Source organism: Geotrypetes seraphini, chromosome 2 (genome assembly GCF_902459505.1).
Source record: "Geotrypetes seraphini chromosome 2, aGeoSer1.1, whole genome shotgun sequence".
Lineage (NCBI taxonomy): Eukaryota > Metazoa > Chordata > Amphibia > Gymnophiona > Dermophiidae > Geotrypetes > Geotrypetes seraphini.
Genome location: NC_047085.1, coordinates 433,115,453 through 433,131,730, shown reverse-complemented (window position 1 = coordinate 433,131,730; position 16,278 = coordinate 433,115,453). Strand labels below are relative to the sequence as shown.

General features: G+C 42.7%; 1 protein-coding gene across 1 annotated transcript in view; it reads right to left on the bottom strand.

Annotated features, from left to right (window-relative positions):
• MALRD1 (MAM and LDL receptor class A domain containing 1) overlaps positions 1-16,278 on the bottom strand; it is a gene marked incomplete at its 3' end in the record, with an annotated part of 701,795 nt that overhangs the window by 625,387 nt on the left and 60,130 nt on the right. Inside the window, exons 6-7 of the mRNA XM_033932884.1 lie at positions 7,823-7,930; positions 2,461-2,607 (exon numbers count right to left, since the gene is read on the bottom strand). Of these exons, the coding sequence (XP_033788775.1) occupies positions 2,461-2,607; positions 7,823-7,930 (255 nt within the window). The remainder of the gene's footprint in view (positions 1-2,460; positions 2,608-7,822; positions 7,931-16,278) is intronic.

Here is a 16,278-nt window from a genome sequence, read left to right as displayed (position 1 = left end):
GCATGAGGTAAAACTCTTTATAGTTTCTAAATCTTTCCTTTTGGCTAAGTCTTAATAATAATATTGTAATTTATAGCTAAAAAGACATATGATCAAGAAACTATTTTATTTTACTTTTGTGATTATGATAAACATACTGAGGGCCTCAAAATAGTACCTGGCGGGCCGCATGTGGCCCCCGGGCCGCAGTTTGAGACCACTGGATTAGAGTATCTCACCAAAAGATGAAGCTAGAGAGCCCCTGGACAAATCTTCATTGAGCAGATTTACTTGAGATCAATTCTCATGAAGTGGGTAAACTTTTCCCTTTAGTAGAAATAAATTTAGATAACTGCTGCAGCTCATAGAAAACATATCTGTTCTCTTTTTAAACCATTACACACTTACAGGGATATCGCAAAATGAAAGTTGCTCCTAACTGCACTACCTGAGGTCTCAGAATGAGAAACTGTTTTCTTCTCTTCTGAGTGGGTCTAGATACTTCAAGGTACATTCTTATTTTATAAGTCATAAAGGACACATCTCCATACTTAAAAAAACAATTTAAGCAACCACTCCATATTAGAATCAATTGCAAACTGAAACAAGAGAGTAGCAGGAACCTGGGCTTCAGCATCAGACCTCTCTAGGAAATTAGTTAGATCCAAATTATCAGCAGATAAATTCTGCTGATTAGGAGTCTGGGATTTCATCCTCCTAGGCAAAACATATCTTGAGCTGTAATTGAGAAAACTTTTGGGAAGTTTATTATCTTAAGATTACACCTTCTGATAGCATTTTCCAGCATTTCTTGTTTGAAGTGTAAACTCACGCTGTCTTTAACCCAAGTTAAAGCTTGCGCTTCCAATACTTTCAATCTGGTCTCATAGTCTACCGACTTGTTTTCCAAAATAGACATTTTGTTCTTTATTTCCAAATTCTCTGAGAGCACCGTAGTGCAACGAGAAGAAAGTTGCTGTATCTGGCAACCCAGAGAGTGTTGTAAGTTTTGAAATGGCTTCCCAAATAGTCTCCTTACTAAAGACCTTAAGCCTTTGTAGGGGAGCAATCTCCATTCTGGAACTCCCAGTAGTAATTAAAGTACCTGGAGCAGCAGCCATCAAAGAAACCCGCATAGACTCGTGGGTTTGTTTCAGTTCCTCCATCGAATGCGATGGAAAAACCTCTTGGCCCAAATCAGAATCAGATCTTCTGCCCTGTTGGGCCAATAAGAGAACGGTCCCAGACTGGTTCAGCCCCCAGCGCAGCCTTTGTAACCATAGGACGAATCAGAGACAAGGTGGCGCCTTCATAGGAGTACTTGCACGCCTCTGTCTGCGTGTTTCCCCCAGCCGAAGATCTCGCCAATTGTTGTGTTCGGGAGCTATGCTTCATGAAGGCATCCATCGGTCTGGCCAACAAGGTTGATTCATCCGGGAATACCCAGATCTTAGATTTCCTTTTTACCATAAGTAAATTGGAAAATAAATTTCAATGGCGTCTTCATGAACACTTCAAGCCACCATCTTAGGTAAGCTCCTACTCCTACTCACCATCGTCTATTTTTCTATAGTTGTTACTGAGGTGATATTGCATATTTTAAAGTCATCTGCCTTGACCTCTTTGGGGAAAAAATGAATATAAATGATAATTAACATTTTCTCTGTGTACAGTGTGCTTTGCATTTTTTTAATTTTGTGGTTATCATTATGTTTCAAGTTTATTTAAAAATGTATTATACCGCCTAATCAGGTTTCTAGGCAGTGTACATCAATAAAAGGTGATTATAAATGACATTTAAATAGTAAATGAAAACAACTAGATTAATAAATATAAACATTCACGTATTAATGAGATTATATTGTGTGTATATGAAAAATGGGGTGGGGTCTGGGGTGGCGCTTTGGTGAGTTTGGGGCGGAGCTTGGGCAAGAGTACTCAGTTGATATTTGTTAGACTTAGGGGGTACTTGGCTTGAAGAAGTTGAGAAACTGGGCGAGACGATGAATATCAGCTTGACTGGCTAAGCTTTATCAGCTGCATTTAACATGCAAAGTCAATGCCAGTGGCTGGATAAGGCCCCAGCACTGAATATCTTCCATCCATAGGGGGTAGATGGGCTGCCTCCTGTATTCTGAATATCTGCCTCTATAACTTTAGTGCACAATGGCCATAACTTCAAGGGGACATTCATAGGAGGAGGAGCAATGGTGGGACATGGGCATGTCTCCCATTTACTTGTGAACGTGAAGCTTAAAGAATACCGTAATAGCCCCCAAATGACATGCTAAATCAATTTACTACACATTAACATATAACTTAATATGCATTACAAAATCCCACTGTTTCTATTAAAAAGAAAATATTGTATGAAATGAACAAAAAAAAAGCCCAACTTAGGAAAGAAGTCCAAACAATTGAAAATGTTTTGCATCATTTATTCGTAAACAAAATATGTAGTTTCCAATACGATTCCCTTACCTTCAGCACTGTCTTTGCTATAATCATTCTCAGGACCCGATTCTGATGATCCCTTGCCCCCTGCTTTCTTGTGTGCCCAAGAAATATGTTCATCTGAGGCTTCAGAAATCCAGCAACATGTGCCATACGCAAAATAACAGTCTTGGGCTGCAAATAAAAAGAAAATATATCCAGAAAATCATTTGGTTTGGATCATGAAGCACCGTTTTTTTTGAGATGGATGACAGGAGCCTAAAGGAGACTTTTGTAGATTGAGAGACCTATTCCTACATTTTGCTGAAGTTGTTAGTCATGGGCTTGTGCAAACTAGTTTCAGTTCAGATGCTGAGATGCTAATGTGTGGCATGTGAGTGTGTAGATTTCTTGCTGTGAAGAGTTTCTCAAGGACACTAACCAGTGCTGGAAAAGACAATGAACAGTGCTGAAAGGAAAATGCAAGTCAGCAAAAACACTCCACCCGGGAACCTAAGAACTGATAATGTGATGCTGTACCTGTGTGAAGAATGGAAACTTCAAGAAGAAGAAAGTTCTAGATGCTATGCCTGTCCAGGGCCCCCCAGGGAAGAATGGAGACGTGGACTAGGAGAGGGAGTTAGATAGGCATTTGGTTTATCCAATAGGGTGGTACATTACTTTCAACATACAGTCAACTGATCAGATTTACTCTTCAGCATCAGTAACAAATCAGTGGAATAATGGCACATAAAGCTTATGCTCTGTGTTTGCTTTCCCCAAGTGCTGCTTTCTAAAATCACTGCTTCCTCTGTACATGGAGGGGCTTTCCAGTGGCATAGTAAGGGGGGTGGAGAGCAGTCTGAAACCCGGCGCCATCTTGGTGGGGGTGCTGGCATCTGTCCTCCTCTCCACCCACCCCTGCTCCTTCCCTGCCCCCCACGATTGCACACACGCGCCCCCTTTTCCTTCCTCTGTAACATTAGCGGCGTGAACAGCAACCCTAACCTGCTGCTCATGCCAGCGTCGGCTCTTCCTCTGACATCACTTCCTGGACTTGTATCAAGGAAGTAATGTCAGAGGAAGAGCCGAAGCTGGCATGAGCAGCAAGTTGGGGGGTTGCTGCTCACGCTGCGAACGTTAAAGAGGTATGGGGGAAGGGGAGGGGCGGACATGGCAGCAAGGGGCAGGAAAGAAGTGGAGGGGGGGGAGGGGCAACTCACACCCTTGCTATGTCACTGCATGAAATACTCCCCTCCATATATTTTACACGGGGCTCTGCCAACCTCCAAGAGGTTCTACATTTGCCACCCCACCCCACCCCCCCTTGAGGGTGAATGCTTTGTGAAAACTGGGTTTGGAAGAGTTGAGATTCCAGCTTCTTGTTCATTATATAGGGGATGGGGAGGTATTGGGGGGCATGGGGGTGGGTATTATAATTTGAATATGTCTGGGAATGGGTGCATTGAAGGCAGCGTGTACATGAAACCTGTTTACTTGTTGCTATGATCTTTGTTTGATTTTCAAGGTGCTTTAGTTTACCTGTCCGTCAACTGTTCGTTCTCTAATGCAGTGGCACTGTCCTTCACGTGAGTTACAGTCTTCCAACAAAATTTGTTTAGAAGTTCCATCATTAGCAGGGGAACCGTAAGTCGATGCTTTCTGTGCAGTGCCTGTTGCTGTGGAATGCCCTACCTTTGTGTCTGCGCTAATCTAACATGCTTTTGTATTTTAGAAAAGGGGTGAAAACTTTGCTATTTGAGTGCTTCTTTGGTTTGGGTCATGTGAATGCATGAGTTGCTCTGTTCTTTTTTACACTGTGTTTGTCTTGCTGATTTGTATTTGTTCATAGTTATAGCGTATTTTGTATGGTATTTTGTTTCCCGCCTAGATTTGTGGAACGGCGGGTTATAAATAATTTTAAATAATTTTTTTTTTTTTTTAATTTATTTATTTCATTTTTCAATAACATATCAAGTATCCACTTGTACAGAAAGGTAAAGTCAAGCCAAAATCAAATGTAATACAATGTAATACTAGACAGATAATCAAATAATCTGCTATCTTAAAAGAAATATATATAAAGCTTAACTTTAACTCAAGTCCTCTAAATAAGGAAAGCAAGATGTAGAATCAGCGAGTATAATATACAATACAAAATAAAATGAAGACTAAAGGTTGTATATGCTGAGAAGGTAATCAACAATCAATGAGTACTCAAATTCCTTCTCCTTTTTTCAGAGAAGCCATTGACAAGAAGGATGTAAGTTGGCTAGGATCAAAGAATACATATTTTTGCATATGATAAATTATCACACATTTACATGGGTGATGAAGAAAAAAGGTTGCCCCAAGAGCAATAACTCCTGGCTTTAACAACAGAAATTCACGTCGACGTTTCTGTGTATCTCGTGACAGATCTGGAAACATTTGTATCTTATACCCAAGAAAAGCTTTCTGTTTATTTTTGAAGAAAAGTTTCAGTAACCAATTTTTATCAGGTGATAAGGCCACTGTAAGCAAAAGTGTTGCGGACACTGCTACCTCCTGGTCTGAAAGTTCCAACACCTTGGAAATATTAAGCGACTATTGAGCTTCTTCCATTAATTTTTCTTCCCTTTTAATAGGTAAATAATACACTTGAGTGAATGGCGGTATTATTTCCTCGGTAATTTCCAAAACTTCCTTTAGGTAACGTTTTAACATGTCTCTAGGGGTTACCTCCGCAACCCTGGGAAAGTTAATTAATCTAAGATTGTTATTACGAGAAAAGTTTTCTAGAGACTCCAATTTTCTCCTTAGATTAGTATTGTCTTTCACCAGTGTTTCAGTTATTTGTTTAGAAAGTTTAATTTCCTGGGAAGAATTCATTGTTGAGGTTTTTAAATCTTGCAAGTCAACTTTGATATTCTTAATTTCATTTTCTTGGGAAGATATCTTATGCTCCAACTGCAACAGTTGGGGCTTAACTGATTTAGATAGATCCGCAACAAGGTCCCAAATTGCATCAAGTGTTACCTCTTGGGACTTTTTTAATATAAAGATAGGTTCTTGTAAAGAAAAACTTTCACCAACCATTGTACCCTCCTGGGTATGACTCCTCTGCTCAAGGGCAATCTGCGGAGATGACAAAACCTCAGTTTCCACTGAAATCCCCTGAAACGACAGGGAATCCACATCCATGTTCCCCTCTTTGCTCCCAATGACCTCCGGGGGGAGTTCCTCACCGCCTTCCGATGGTTCCTCCACCCGTGGGGAGCTGGCGGTCTGAGGAGGAGGAGGAGGAGGCACTCTGGCGTCGGGGCTCAAGGTAGTGTCTGGGCCCATAGAGAACGCCTCCGTCTCACCACGGTGCGTCTCCTGCGGACGTGCCGAAGCCCCCGCAATTCCCTGCATTCGTCGTAGAAGTTCGTCCATTGAACCGAAGCCGGCTGGGCCCGAACACCGTGAGGCTCCAACTGCGCTTCGGCCCCTCCGCTTCGGCATGCTAGACGGTAAGTTTTTGAAGAAAAACAGATGAAGAAACAATATTGGTAGAGCTCTCTGCGATGAAGCTCTCAGCGTTACAGTCCTTCCGCCATCTTGCCCTTACAATTTTAGAAAAGGGGTGAATGCATGAGTTGCTCTGTTCTTTTTTACACTGTGTTTGTCTTGCTGATTTGTATTTGTTCATAGTAATAGCGTATTTTGTATGGTATTTTGTTTCCCGCCTAGATTTGTGGAACGGCGGGTTATAAATAATTTAAAATAAATATTATGCTTGATGTATGTTTTTGAATTTGCCATGGTGAGAGCTTTTTACTAGGTTAGATTTTGATAGCCTATTTTACTGGAGCTCAGTTTTTGATACCTATTTTTTTTAAGTTTTACTAGTTTTGTGCTAGTTTTAGAATGTTAAATAATTGTAGTGAGTCAATGCATTATGTTGTGTTTATTAAGTGTGTTTACATGATTATGTATGTTCTCTTTGTAAACCGCTTAAGTTTTAAGTGGTGTAGAAATTTTTAAAATATTTTCTCTCTATTTTTTTTTTTTGTTTGTGTAATATTTTGAATACTAGTATTTTAGCCCGTTACATTAATGGGTGCTAGAATATATGTCTGTCTATCTTTATTTCTGTCTCTCTCTCTGTCCCGCTGTCTTTCTTTCTGTCTGTCTCTCTCCCTGGCCCCCTTTGTCTGTCTGTCTTTCTGCATCTCTCCCTGTCCCTGTGTCTTTCTTCTTTTCTTTCTGTCTCTCTTCCTCCCGCTGGTGCTAGAATATATGTCTGTCTTTCTTTCTGTTTCTCTCCCTACCCCTGTCTTTCTTTCTGTCTCTCTCCCTCCCTGGCCCCCTTTGTCTGTCTGTCTTTCTGTCTCTCTCCCTGCCCCTGTCCCTGTGTCTTTCTTCCTATCTCCTTCCCTACTTCCCTGTGCAGCAGCCGCAGCATTCCCTCTCCCTCCATTTCCCTGTGCATCATCATTTTTTCCCTCAGTCTAGCTTCTCCTGCCCCTCCTACACTCAGTACTTTAAACTTCGGCCCGGCCTGTAGGTCATGGGTTTCTCGAGCTGACCGCCATCCGCTGCTGGTGGCTTCATGCTTCGTGCTCGGCTGCCGCCAGCCGCCTCGGCCTGCAGCCGCCGACACCCACCGTGGCCTACAGCCGCCGCGGTCTGCAGCTGCCGACATCCTCTGCGGCCGACATCCGCCTCAGGAGGAAGAGAGAAAGAGAGAGAGATTCACGCACATGCGCACTCCTACCTACAGTGCCCTACAGCTCACAGAAAACGGGAGCAGGCAGGTGAGAGTGCGCATGCGCGGCTTAGGGTTTTATTATATTAGATAACCACAAAAAACAGGGAGGAATGGAGGGGAGTGTAATCCAAAAATCCAAAAATATCACTCCAAAACAAAAGCACCGAACAAGCCAAGAAAGCTAGCTTATTACTTAAGCGAAAAAAAAAAGCAGCAGTTAGGCTCTGCGTACTGATAGCCTGGATTTGGCGCTAAGGCTCTGAAGCAGTGGTTGCCGGCCACAAAACGATCGTCGGCCTGGCCTGTTTGTGTTCAGTGGTTTTTACCATTAATCATTCTCGGCTATTTTTTTGCTCCCACCTGCTAACTTTAAATTTCTATGAAAGTTTTTTGCCTATGATGCTTGGGTGGTAGAGTGTGGGTACACCTTTCCGTTTGTCTGAGGCTCTTCTGTCACTTAAGTAATAAGCTAGCTTTCTTGGCTTGTGTGGTGCTATTGTCTTGGAGTGATATTTTTGGATTTTTATATTTTGAATATAGACTTATCAATAAAAAAAGATATTTCAGTATTTTGAAGTAATTAAACTGTTATTTTACTGGCTACATTTCATCTATATATTGGCTAACTAAACTTCATCAAATTTAAAACACCATAAAAATAAATATGCCACTTACAACACGGGTCATTAGTCATCGATCTAGCGAGGCTGTCACATGGTACTGTACTCAGAATACATCTCCTGTTACAGGTATGGAATCCATCTTTACATGGTAAGGTTTCATCTATGTAAAAAAAAAAAGTATTGCAATCAGTGTACCTGTGTGCAGTCATAATGATCCAGGAACCTGTGTGGGAGCAACAAAGAGAACGTGCCTCTACTGAGTTTTAAAAAAAAAAAATCTTCAGATATAACTGCAGTCATGTAACATAAATTTTTTCACTGTCATCTGTTAACACATGTTGGTAATTCTACAACTGGGTGCCACAACTTAGGCACCTAAGCATAGCACACTGAACACTAAGGGCCATATTCTATATATGGCACCTAAAAAAAATCAGTGCCAAAAAAAACACTGATAGGGTGAATCTATAAAATTCCTACAAAGTTTTGCACAGTTTATTGAATCACGCTGTAGAATCACACTAAGTGCTCATCTACATGACTATTTATTTATTTAAAACATTTATAGACCACTTAATATCTAAGCAGTTCCTTTCCAGCAACAAACATATATAAAATTTCTAATAAAACATATTAACAAAAAAAATCTCTATTTTCTCATCATATATGGTGACTGAAAATCAAGGCAGTTGAAGAAGGAAATAGCGTCCTTACAAATAGACATTAACAAAGAGCTGTGCCTTTAATAACTTCTTAAAGTTACCACAATTCGTACACAATCTTAAATATCCAGGTAAATTATTCCATAAGTGTACCCCAGCAATGCATAACTGTGACAGAGTGTATGAAACCCTGCCACTTTCCCTGCGTGACACTGCTGCTCAGACTCAGAATAAACCTCAGGAAAACCCGGCACTCCCCTCCTGGCTAATTTGTCTCACAACCACAGCAGCACTGAGAAAGAGTTTCTCCCAGGGAGGGGGAGAGGGGAGAAAAGTAGGAAACCAGGAAGTGACTTAGGGGAACTTAAAAGGCAGAGCCAGACCCAGGAGGAGAGGGGTGTGTACTAGAGCAGGGGTGGGCAACGAGGGCCATAATCCAGTCGGGTTTTCAGGATTTCCCCAATGAATATGCATCAGATCTATTTGCATGTACTGCCTCTCATTGTATGCAAATGGATCTCATACATATTCATTGGGGAAATCCTAAAAACCCAACTGGATTCCGGCCCTTGTTGCCCACCCCTGGTACTAGAGTGAACCAAGTAGCTGGAGAAGCTAGTCAAAGGGCCTGGCACTGACAGAGTTTGTAGGAGGTAAGACTCTACTGCTTTAAAAAAACCTGCCATTGTTCTGGTGCCTGCTAAGACCTGGGACATAATGCTGCCTAATTGTTCCCTGCACATGGAATAAAGACTGTTTGGGGCGTGGCACGCCCTTGGGAGAAGGGGACTTGTGTTTGAGAAGGACTGGGGAAAAGCCTAACTGTTTAATTTGAAGAGCATAAACTTATAGAAGCCTGTGAAGAAACAGGCTCTGCACTACTGTTGAATAAAAGAGTTTTTTTCTTGAATGCCCAGAGTGTGGTCTGGCTGGCTGGCTGGCTATGCAACCCTTCTCCAGAGCAAGCTGCCCCACTCTATCACAAGAACATTCTAGTTTTTGAAAATACATATTGTACACTTCTTTCCTTAATCGCTATTAGTCTCATGGTTCCCTCAGATCTCCAATATCCTACCAGGTCTATAAAACTCTCACAACGCTAATATTTAGGCATATCTGTTAGTCTAAGGAAAACCAGGCCTAAATACTTATATATAAGTTGTATGTTGGTCGGGCATATTCTATAACAGTGCAACTAATTTTTAGGAACGCCCATGACTCGACCATGACCTTCCCCGATCATATTCCCTTTTGAGATTCATGCACTAAAATGTACACGCATCACTTTATAGAATATGCTTAGAAAGTTGTGCATGCAAATTCTAATTAGTGCCAATTATTGCTTGTTAACTGCCAGTTATAAGTGCTAATTATCATGTTAAATAGTTATGTTGCACATGCAAATTGTTAATTCACACAGATTTACATGTAGAACTTTGGTTGCAATATAAAGAATCAGGTTCTAATTCTCTAATGACATCCATATGCAAAGATTCCATTATAGAATAAGAGCCATATTCTATAAATGGTGCCGTATGCTAGGTGGCGGTAGGTTCCTTACCGCCGTCTAACTTAATTAGTTCAATTGGCATGATAATTGACCACATCATTTAAAACCAGTTAAAATGTTGTTATAAAGTAGGCATCCGCAGGCTTATCCAAAAAAAGGCGCCACAATCATGTCTACAGAGATGCCTACTGCTGCCTAAGGTCAAAGCAGGCGTGGTTTTGGTTGAAAATGACCTTAGGCACCACTAGGCATCTCTGTAGAGGTGATTCATGTCAAACATAGGCGCTGGGGAATGTAGGCCTTCAAAACCCTGGCCCACATTACCGGCAGCTATAGTTAATGATAGCCACAATTCTGCAAACGGTACCGTAGCGTGATTGACACATCATCGGCAGCAGTTTTCTAGGCAACAGCCAATGTAGGCACCATTTGCAGAATCTGGCCCTACTAGTATAAGTAAGCATCTACACACCTACATTTTAGTGTACCCACATATGTCAATAGCAGGCATAAAAGCACACACTTAAATGTGGCATTTTGATGTAAACCTTGTGACTGCGATCTAGCATTTACATACTAAGAGAGTTGTACACATCATTTATAGTACAGTGCTAAGCTTATGCCCTCAAGTACAAACCTATGTAGGTAATAGTATCTATAATAATAAAATGCTAAGCGCGCATGCGCACTCTCACCACGTGCTTCCCTGATCCTGTTCTGTCATGCTGTGCCGGCAAGAGTACGCATGCGCGCATACTACGTCACACATGGCAACTCGGAAAAGCAAGGGCCCGACACGGTGGAAGAAAAGCAGCAGCCCCCAAAACTCCTCACCAGTCCAATCCCTCTCCAACCTCTCCTTCCTCACCGACGCCGAAGAAGCTGCAGCTGGGGCAGTCGGGGCCTCCCCCGCCACGCCCAACCCGCCCAGGCCCCGCTCCCTCTCGCGGCGCTGGCGGCGGTTGCCGGGAGGAGGGCTCCGAGCCGCTGAAGACTGTCCCCAAAACACCGGCGGAGAGTCGGGCACTGCCCCCACACAGGGCTGGCGACCTAAACATGTTCCGGGCGAAGGCTGGAACCTTCACCAACGCCGAAGAAGCTGCAGCTGGGGCAGTTGGGGGCCTCCCCAACCGCGCCCAACACGCCCAGGCCCCGCTCCATCTCGCGCTCCAAGCACTCACTCCAGGTAGCTGAGAGGAATGGCTGGAGAGTGTTGTGCCGGTGCTGCAAGTGAAAGGGGGCTGCTTTTGTTGGAGAGGTGTGCTGGGGGGGCAGACAGCTTTGCTTGGGGGGGGGGAGAAGACAGAAGGGGGCCATGGAAAAACAGGCATGGAGAGGGAAAGAGGGTTGCTTTGGAGGGAGAGGTGTGCTGGGGGGCAGACAGCTTTGCTTGGGGGGGAAGACAGAAGGGGACCACGGAAAAACAGTCAGGGAGAGGGAAAGAGGGTTACTTTGGAGGGAGGGGTGTGCTGGGGGACAGACAGCTTTGCTCGGGGGGGAAGACAGAAGGGGGCCATGGAAAAACAGACAGCGTCCAAGAAGAGAGAAACAAAAATAGACAGACAGACAGCGACCAAGGGGAGAGAGAGAAAGGAAGAAAGACAGACACACATCTATTCTAGCACCCGTTAATGTAACGGGCTTAAAGACTAGTTCTATTATATACTGGTAAGAGTGCAAACTACAGAATGACGAGATTGATGGGTAAACTAGTTCAAGTCACTTTCAAAGAGTTTGATAAAACAATCCATAAAACTGCTTCCCACAGATCTAATGAGAGAAAAAAGAAGCAAATATGAGGAAAGGCCTCAGTTCCTGAAAATATGGATTAGATAATGAGAAAGTCAACTAATGAATTTCTGTAGTTCAACTGTAGCTGGCCAATCAAATTTTAAAAAAAAGATCCTGAAACCTTTTTCAAACCTGGATTTTGCACAGATTGCTTATCCGCCCAACTAAGATTCTGGTAATTTGGTAGACAAGTATACAAATTATCATACTCGACCCCAAACAAGCTACCAACCTCCATATCTTTTGCTTGAATTTTCAATTCTTTTCTCATCACTTTCTCACCTCAATCAGTAAACTATTGTATTTTCTTATAAGACCAAAACTAAATTCCACATTCAGGTCCTATTCCATGCTATATTACAAAGTTTGCAAAGAATCTGTACAGCTACCAGGACTAGAAGAAACCATTGTCCAAAATATCTGGCCTCCTATGCTCACTGAAGTTTAGGCTTTAACCATAGCCAGTAAGGCAGGTTACCCCAGAGCTAATGCAACCATATGACAGCTATTAATGTTATAACTAAAGTTATCTCTTTGCAACCCTAACCAATGGTACCACTTGTCAGACTTCTACTAACCCTTCACCTTGCTTGAAGTCTATTACCAGTTTGGCCTTTACCACCCATTTTAGGATAACCTTCTAGTTATTCACAATTTGAGGGGAAAAACATATTTAAATCTCCCACAAACCCCTATACAATTCGCATCCTTTCAATCCAAGACCTCGGAGGAGGTCTTTTATGCCAATGAGGTATCTCCATGTATATTGCTTGTTCGCACGCCTGAGGCTTTTTCCTCCTTCTTTAAGCAAACCCAGCCAATTGTGAACCGAATGTGTTGAGAGCAATCCTTTGGATTGAAAGGTTGCGAATTATATAGGGGTTTGTGGGAGATTTGATTAGTATGTTCCCCTAAGTTTGTGGAATTGTAGTTTTTCACTTGAGAAAAACAGATTTCCCAGTTTTGTTTGTTCTCCCTCTCTCCCCTCGGCTTGCACATTATAACTTGTAGTACTAAACTCCGTCTTCATCACAATAGTTTATTTGAATCTTAATAAATTATAACACAACTAGTCGTTAAGCCCGTTACATTAACGGGTGCTAGAATATATGTCTGTCTGTCCCCCTCCATTTCCCTGTGCAGCGCTGTCTCTGTTTTCTTCCTCACTCTGCCCTCTCCAGCTGTAACATTACTGCCTCGCTTTTTCTCCCTGCATGCAGCTCTCTTTCTCATCCCCAGTCTCTTTGCTCTTTTTCTCTTCTTGCAGGGGTCTCTGCTTTCCTTTCTCTATATGTTTCTGACCTCTCCTGTTTTCTCTGTATGCTCCTGATCCTGTGTTTCCCTGTAGGTGTCTCTTCCTTTTTTTTTTTTATTCCTTTTTCAGTCTCAGTTATTATTTCTCTGAACATTTCCTTCTTCAGTCTGTACAACTGCATCTCTCTTGCCCTCTAAGCCCCTGCTGCAAGTGGCTGTGCATGTCGATCCTGCTCCCCTTTCACTGACCCTTGCGACTGCATCATTTCTGTTGTACCGGCTAGGTTTCCATGGCAACCCTGCTCGCTAATGCCCCGAACTTGCGCTTGGTTTTCACTTACAGTGATCGTGGTCTCCTTGCTCCGCCTTTTCGTTGTCAACCGGGAGGCATCACAAAAAGGACCTTTGTAAGGGCGGAAGTACTGTGTGGGGCTACGATTCAGTTCAGCTGCCAGAGCTGTTTGGGTCCGCGATTCACTTTTCGCTTGTTGGAGTAGTGTGTGGGACCTTTGTAAGGGCGGAAGTACTCCCTGTTCCCTGCTCGCCTTGCCTTAGTGTATTTTTAAGTTGAAAGATGCAGCGGCAGCTCCTCTCAAGATCCCCGACTGTATCGGGTGTTTTCTTTTTGGTTTTATCTTTCTTCTTTTCCTTTTAGGTATTTCACATGTCTATCATATCTCTCCCCTTTCCTCTAACATACTTGTAGGAGAAGGTTGGGAAATACTGCATTAACTCATGGAATCATCACCAGACATGGGTCTAAGAATAAAATCACTGCACTAATTGTTTAGGGATGCAGCATCAGACACAGAATAGACAGTCCAAAGCAGGGGTCTCAAAGTCCCTCCTCGAGGGCCGCAATCCAGTCGGGTTTTCAGGATTTCTCCAATGAATATGCATGAGATCTATGGGAATGCACTGCTTTCAATGCATATTCATTGGGGAAATCCTGAAAACCCGACTGGATTGCGGCCCTCGAGGAGGGACTTTGAGATCCCTGGTCTAAACCATAATGTAAGCAAGGAGACTATAATTTCAGAAACGCTGATTAGACTACCTTCAGTTTATACTACATATCTGCATTCAGCTTATAATAGCCATATTTATGCAACTACCAAGTATATTTCCAGAGCATTATATGCATTTTGTTTGCTTTATCGTTTTAAGTACTATTCAGGGATTTAAATCCGTCTCTGGTCAATCAGTTTTAACTAATCACTCTATTGTTTCACAGTGGTTGATGATGTCCTAAAGGCATTCAGATCAAATTAAATTGACTGAAGCAACTGCACATCAAACATCCTTTTAACAAAAATATCCATACATGAATTATTGTTTAAAGGTGCCTTGGGATCTTGTTGGAATATCTGCCTTGAGACCACTTACTTCCAGTCAGACCTTAAGGGTATAAAGAATATTCTATTGGTATAACACATTGGGGTAATTCTTGAGCTCCATAAATGTTTCTGTTTGGCATGCTTGTTTCGCTGTTTGATTGTGTGTGGCACAGTGGTTAGAGCTACAACCTCAGCACCCTGAGGTTGTGGGTTCAAATCCCATGCTGCTCCTTGTGACCCTGGGCAAGTCACTTAAACCCCCATTGCCCCAGGTATATTAGATAGAGTGTGAGCCCATCGGGACAGATAGGGAAAAATACATGAGTACCTGAATATAAAACCACTTAGGCTATAAGTGGTATATAAATACTAAATATAAATATTAGTCATTGGCAATGATCAATATGCATTTTATAATTTCAGAGCAGAACAGAGTTGTTGTTTGGGGAGTTTTCTCATACCCCTCCTTCACATATATGTCCTTATCTTCTTTCTCCCATCCCAGAATCAGGCCATTCTCCAAGCCCCAGCTCCTATCTTCCACTTACCCCCATGTCAGCCCCCAACCCCTTGTCTCACCCCCAGCATCAGACTGGTCTCATCATTTCCTTGTTCCTACTTGCCCAGTGCTACAGTACTATAGTATATTTGCTGCATGGCGAGGAGCTCCTTTCTTCACTCCAGCCACTTTGACTTATGGAACCACGTAGGAGTTGAAAGCAAAAAACAAGTACTTCCTGCATTGCACACAAAATAGGAAGTAGTTTCTCTGATCTTAGCAGCTACACAGTGTTGGTAGCCATAGTGCCTGGAGCGAAAATAGGATCTCCTTGCTCTGCAGTGGATTTAGTGACACTGGAACAGCTAGTATAAAAGATCAGCTGGCACAAATTTTGGTGAGAAGGGGTTGGTAGGCCAGGGACAGCATCCACATCCCTCCCCTCCCAAATCAGAGACACCAAGAGTGGTCCATCCTAAAGAGTAAGATTCCCCATCACAGTGGACCGAGATTGAAGGTCAATGAGTGAGATTTTCTACCCATGTATTTGGGGTATAAATTTGGAAAGATATGCATGTTGTTTTGCTCTCTAAATGTTACTGACTATTGACCTTTTTGCAGTCGGGACATACCTGACGCTCAATGTTTGTATGTGTGACACACTGCATAGGTGGCCCTCATAAACCTTTGATGAGACACAGTATAGTAGTTCTTATGAGTTAAATGTAAACATGCTATGTATCCATAAAAATTCAACCTCCCTACAAGTGCAAATCAGAACTAGAATATTTTTCCATTGAGGCCACAGCGTGTGTGCACGCACACACACACACATACACGACCTGATTTTCATGCTTTCTGAGTAATAGCAACACAAAGTTCTCCACTACCAGGAACATTGTGAAATAAAAAGCCTGAAAAAAAATCCTAATTTAACGGTTCATAGTCATTTGCGTGCGGGACTTTGGTGCGCTGACATTGCAGTGCAGACAAATCGGTGTAAGACCCCCAGTGTGCCGCCTAGAAAGTTACTTTTAAAGAGCTCCGCCGCGGGGTGTGAGTGGGGAACCCCCCCAGTTTACTTCTTACTCTTCGCGCTGCCATTGGGGGGGGGGTTGGAACCCTCCATTATAGAGTAAACTTAACTTTTTTCCGAAGAGTATGAAGTACCCCCCACACCCCCCCATCGAAGGTCTTTAAAAGTAACTTTTTAGGCAGCGCGCTGGGGTCTTGTGCCGAATTGCGCTGCAATGTCAGCGCGCCGAAGTCTGGCGCGCTTTTGTCCCGTCACCAATTTAACATACAGTAGCAAATATGTCATTCAACAGTAACACTAATCCTATTATTCAAACAGCTAGATCCCTACCTATAAACAGGCAATAAGACAAATATTACTGTGGGCCCTACAATAGAGAATGACACGGGAACTATTTTTCCCCGTCCCCACGGGAATTC